Here is a 5,206-nt window from a genome sequence, read left to right on the forward strand (position 1 = left end):
TGTGTGTTGTGCTTTATACCACAAGATTGTGGTGATATATTTCAGATGTGCGATCCGAGATAGTCCTAGGGAGGAAAATAGCTAAATAGTCACAACAAGGTTGAGTACTCGACTCGGGGTGAGCCTAGGGGTATTTTGGGAATATATTATGTGATTGGGATTACCAGGTAACGTGTAGTGATTTAATGATTGTTTAAGTATGTTGGGATTAATTGGGGAATTATAGGAACACTCGAGGAATTAGCGGGAAGTGGCAAATGACGGGATTGCCCTTGGTGGCATTAAAGGATTAAGGTTGACTTAAGGGAATTTCAGGCATTTTTTGGACTTAGACAGCTGAGGATAGACTTAAGCCAAAACACAATTCTGGAACTCTCTCAGCCTATCTCACTTTCTCTCTTTCTCGGCTCTTTCTCCCTCTCTTTGGTGCTTGGAAGCTTGATGAATTTTGAGGACTTTAGGCTAAGGAATTGAAGGACTTGAGGTTTGAACTGCTTGGGGTTAGCTCAGTTTAATTCTCAGTGAGGTAAGGGTTTAAACTTGATCTTTTCTGTTAATTCTGTTGTGATTTTTGATAAGTTTGCTTAGGTTCAAGCTTAGTTTGATTTTTAGGTTTTGATGAGATTATGAGCTGGTTCTTGGAATGTTTTTGCTGACTAAGTTGCCTAGACATGAATTCTGGGTTTAACTTTAAGTATAGGGGTTGAATTGGGTGAGAATTTATAGGTTTGGTTGGGGACAAACGCAGTAAAAATGCATGGATTTCTAGGTTTTTTGGGCTCACGTCGCTGCCATGTTCATCAAGCGCCGCGGTCCGTGTGTGCGAAGAGGCCTGGGAGGCCTCTGAGTTTGCCAAGGCGCCGCGGACCATGTCTTCCAATAGAGAGAGAGTCGTGCTCTCTAACTTGCAGCGGGTGGCGACTCAAATTTGGAGAAATGGCCTATTTGGGTTTTAAGCTCGGGAACCCAAATCTTAGGGCTCGGGGAGGATCCTACTACCCGATTTAGTAGGATTCGAGGTCCCAAAGGCTAGTATTTTCATCCGAAGTTCTTAATTGGTTAGGAATTGATGGATATCTATTTATTATTGCGTTGTGACTCGGTTTTACGTCAAAGCTCGAGTTAAGGGGATCGTGCTCATGATCACGTTAATCTATCAACTTGGGACACAGGTAAGAAAATTGTTGGTGCCCATAGAGTAGGGCATGACCCTATTATTTATGTTTCAGGCTGTGGCACTATTATTTTTTTTGAATCGATAGACTGCCTTCTTTCTCAGTCGATGGGGTGACATTTCTCTTTTCCGATTCCAAAATGATTCCTGGATTTGGCTATCTATCATCATCAAGATGTTTTTATTACTTTATTTTCCATGTCACGACAGTTGCTTTCCAGTTTGCATCTCTGCAGCACAACGGGCGGGCATTTCCTTCCATTTCTATAGAGCATGGGGGAAGCTCACAGAGCTTTCTCTCCTAGTTATAAGAGAGATGGAGGTTTTATCCCAAACATCTCCTTACTACACGCACAAACAAAAAACAAAACAAATAGGTCCTTCCTCTATTTCAAGAGTTCTAGTACTTGCATTGCGGTTCGTCCATTAGTTCGAAGATTCTTCTTCGCCTTTAAGTGTTGGCTTGTTCAATCAATCTCATAGGTTCCTATGGCTCGTCCTATAGGAAAGGGGATATACTTATCCACTTATTTTACACAATTCTTCTGGTTATGCCTTTTCTTCTTTACTTTCTATATTTTCATATGCAATGATGGAGATGGAGTACTTGGGATCAGCAGAATTCTAAAACTACGGAACCAACTGGTTTCACACCGGGGGAACAACATCCGGAGCAACGACCCTAACCGTTTGGAAGATCTCTTGATAAAAGGTTTTAGCACCGGTGTATCCTATATGTACTCTAGTTTATTCGAAGTATCCCAATGGTGTAACGCCGTCGACTTATTGGGAAAAAGGAGGAAAAGAACTTTGATCTCATGTTTCGGAGAAATAAGTGGCTCACGAGGAATGGAAAGAAACATATTCTATTTGATCTCGAAGTCCTCATATAGCACTTCTTCCAATCCTGAATGGGGGATCACTTATAGGAATGACATAATACTAATCCATGTTTTACACGGCCAAGGAAGCATCTTTTTTTAATCTCACTATGAAGCGGAAACTACAATAAAACTTTCTAACAAATGAAAAAGTTTTTAACTGAGAAACAGAAGAATTCGTTCTCATGTTCAAGGCGTGGCCCTAATATTTGTGTTTAATGTATGTGTGAATACTTATAAATACTATGCTATGTTGTGTGTGATTATGAATGAACGGCGAAGGCTGAGAACGGTGAAGGCCGAGAACAGAAAAGGCCAAGAACAGTGAAAGAACGCTGAGTGCAGGCCGCTAGGGCGAGACCCTCTAAGGGTACTATATCCACCTGCTTGGTGAAGGCCGCGAGCCCAGGGCCTAGTAACGCACCTGGGTCAACATAGACCGCTATATGTTTAATCTGTTGACTGTTTATGCTGTATATTATTGGATCGGATTGTGATTTGTTATGCGTTGAGTTTTCTTGTTGGGCTTCGGCTCATAGGTGCTCTATGGTGCAGGTAAGGGCAAGAGAAAGGGCGATCAACCATGAGTTGGAGAGCGTGGAGCGGCGTATACATGTTCGGCCTACCTGGCTACCAAGGCCAAGGTTATTTTGAGGAATATGATTGTAATGGTTGGTTTTGTCGCATAGGTCAACTGTAATCACATTTTTGAGTTAAAAAATAGTTTCAAACAATATTTGGGGATCCCAAATGTATAGCTTTTACCATTTTAATGAATGCCCAAATCTTTAATGATTAATATTATCAAATGTGTTTTTATTTCCATTTAACCACACTATTCAACCTAAAACCTCGGTTTGCAAGCTAGTGGCACATTTATAAATCACATGGTAATGACTCTAAGGTAGTAGGGCGTTACAACACCATTAGGGTTATCCCTAATTTTCTCATTTTTTATTTAATTAATTTTTAAGACAATGTATTTATCCCAAAATAAATATTAGTTAATTCAAAATTAACTTTATCTTAAAAATATCAGTTTTAAATATATAAATAAATATCTTATTCTAAATAAGATAATTATTAATCTATCTTTATATATTAATCCAAACAAGATATATATTTATTTTAACCTATAGTTTTTCAAAATAAAAACTATATAGTTAAATAATTTTTTAATTCATAATTAATCAATTGCCCATAACTATCACATAATTATTTCATTTCCCTAGAAAATTAATTCCTTTGTAATTAAGTCATTCTCTCTACAAATCTTTCTTTTGAAATCCTTACCCTTAACAGTGTAGGGCACAGGTGATCTAGGGACCATGGACTTATAATACAAAGCTCCAATAAACCAGATTATGACTTAAACTCTTTAATCCAATTATCTTATTTATTAATTCCATGATTACAATAATCCCTAATATATTGTGTTCTTCTCTCTTGGTGATTCTCGCCGGAGCCATGGCAAAGGGAGCTAGGAATGTGGGGAAAGCTAAGGCAAAGGGCAAAGTCAAGAAATCTGGACCTTCATCTTCTGATGGGATTATCAAAACTCGATTGATGGATGCAATTCGGGGGTTCAAGAGTTGGAAGTTATCGAGGATACGGGAGAGGTTTCTAAACAATTGGGTAGGGTTTTTTCTTCTAAGGAGACAGAGGAATCAGTAAAACGACAGGATGATTATCAACAGGAATTTGAGGATTGGTTGAGTGCTTCTACTCGAGCTTTGCAGGATGTGGATTTAGGTAAGAATCCTTCTTCTCTGATATTACGATCTCTCAATTCTGAGAAGATGCTGACTAGTTCGTGTGGAGATCAATCAACTGGACTTGAGACTCCTCTGACTCAGGAGAAGAAATTTGAAATTAAAATTGAATCAGAGGAGATTAACAACTGGCAATCTTCAATTGTTTGTTATTTAGTTGGATCTAATCCTCCAGTCAGTGTTCTGGATGGTTTTGTGAGGCGTTTATGGAAAGATAATGTGGATAAGGTAGGATTACTTTCTCATGGTATTTTCATTATCATATTCCACTATCTAGCATTTTGCGATAGGATTCTTGGTGGTGGTTATCTGTTCTTTGGGAAAAAAACCTCTGGTTATGAAACCATGGAACTCAGTGGATGATTTCTCTAAAGAGGATATTACATCAGTTCCTACTTGGATACAATTGGGTTGTTTGGATATCAAGTATTGGGGTGAACACTCACTCTTTAAGATTGTGGGGCAGATAGGGAAACCAATTCAAGGTTATAATATTACCAAACTGAGGGATAGGCTTTGTTATCCTAGAATCCTTATTGAGGTTAGTTTGGATCAGAATTTTCCAACTAGAATTAGGTTCATGAATGAATTTGATCAGGAAATTGAGCTTCAAGTAGAGTATGAATGGGTTCCTATTGTATGTCAACATTGTTTTGGTTTTGGACATGAAACTCAACTATGCAGGAAGAAACAACAAGTCAAGCAAGAATTGGTGCCTAAGAAGAGTGTGGCAGAGCAAGTGTCGGTGCTGTCAACAGTTGACGAGGTTGGTTTTCAGAAAGTGATTAAGGGGACTAAAAGGCAAGAGTCTATGGCAATCCCAACTTCAGTGACAAACCAGTACTCTATGTTGGTAGAGGAAAATGTTACAGAGGAGATACAAAGGCTAAACACTGGAGGGGGGGGGGGGGGAGATCCCTTTATCTGCAATGGATAAAATACTCGGTTGGAATGTTTGAGGGATTAACAACCAGCACAAGCATCGTGAAATTAAGCAGTTAATCAATTCAAAGATAGTTGGGCTGGTTAGTCTTCTTGAAATAAAGGTGAAGAATAAAAATCTGGGGTCACTTTATTCAAGTTTATTTTCTGGTTGGTGTTTTACTAACAACAATCCTTGGATTGATAAAGGCAGAATAATTGTAGCATGGAATCCGAATATGTATTCTATTGATATTAGAGTATGTACTAATCAACTAATACATTGTTTGGCTCAAGTTCCAAATCGGGCAGGAAGGTTTTTCATCACTTTTGTATATGGATTTAATGAGGAAATGGCTCAGGAAAGGTTGTGGCAAGACATTCAGAGATTGGCTTTGCATATTGATGATCCGTGGATGGTGGGAGATTATAATGAGATTATGTATCAACATGAAGAA

General features: G+C 38.6%; 2 protein-coding genes across 2 annotated transcripts; both read left to right on the forward strand.

Annotated features, from left to right (window-relative positions):
* The first annotated feature begins 1,663 nt into the window (after nucleotides 1-1,663).
* On the forward strand, nucleotides 1,664-2,173 carry LOC133832873 (putative ATP synthase protein YMF19). The gene has a single exon (XM_062263154.1). It carries the CDS (start codon nucleotides 1,664-1,666, stop codon nucleotides 2,156-2,158), a length of 495 nt encoding a protein of 164 aa, XP_062119138.1. The 3' UTR covers nucleotides 2,159-2,173.
* A 1,349-nt stretch (nucleotides 2,174-3,522) lies between these two features.
* Nucleotides 3,523-4,764, forward strand: LOC133832874 (uncharacterized). Its single transcript, XM_062263155.1, has 3 exons — nucleotides 3,523-3,690; nucleotides 3,795-4,074; nucleotides 4,118-4,764. The coding sequence occupies exons 1-3, from the start codon at nucleotides 3,523-3,525 to the stop codon at nucleotides 4,762-4,764; spliced, it is 1,095 nt and encodes a 364-aa protein (XP_062119139.1).
* Nucleotides 4,765-5,206: the final 442 nt, after the last annotated feature.

This window comes from Humulus lupulus, chromosome 4, assembly GCF_963169125.1.
Source record: "Humulus lupulus chromosome 4, drHumLupu1.1, whole genome shotgun sequence".
Taxonomy (NCBI): domain Eukaryota; kingdom Viridiplantae; phylum Streptophyta; class Magnoliopsida; order Rosales; family Cannabaceae; genus Humulus; species Humulus lupulus.

Coding starts and splice junctions, on each gene's coding strand:
- LOC133832873 (XM_062263154.1), top strand. CDS start 1,664: ATGGCTCGTCCTATAGGAAAGGGGATATACTTATCCACTTATTTTACA.
- LOC133832874 (XM_062263155.1), top strand. CDS start 3,523: ATGGCAAAGGGAGCTAGGAATGTGGGGAAAGCTAAGGCAAAGGGCAAA. Junction 3,691..3,794: donor AGAGGTTTCTAAACAATTGG/GTAGGGTTTTTT, acceptor CGAGCTTTGCAG/GATGTGGATTTAGGTAAGAA. Junction 4,075..4,117: donor GGTAGGATTACTTTCTCATG/GTATTTTCATTA, acceptor ATTTTGCGATAG/GATTCTTGGTGGTGGTTATC.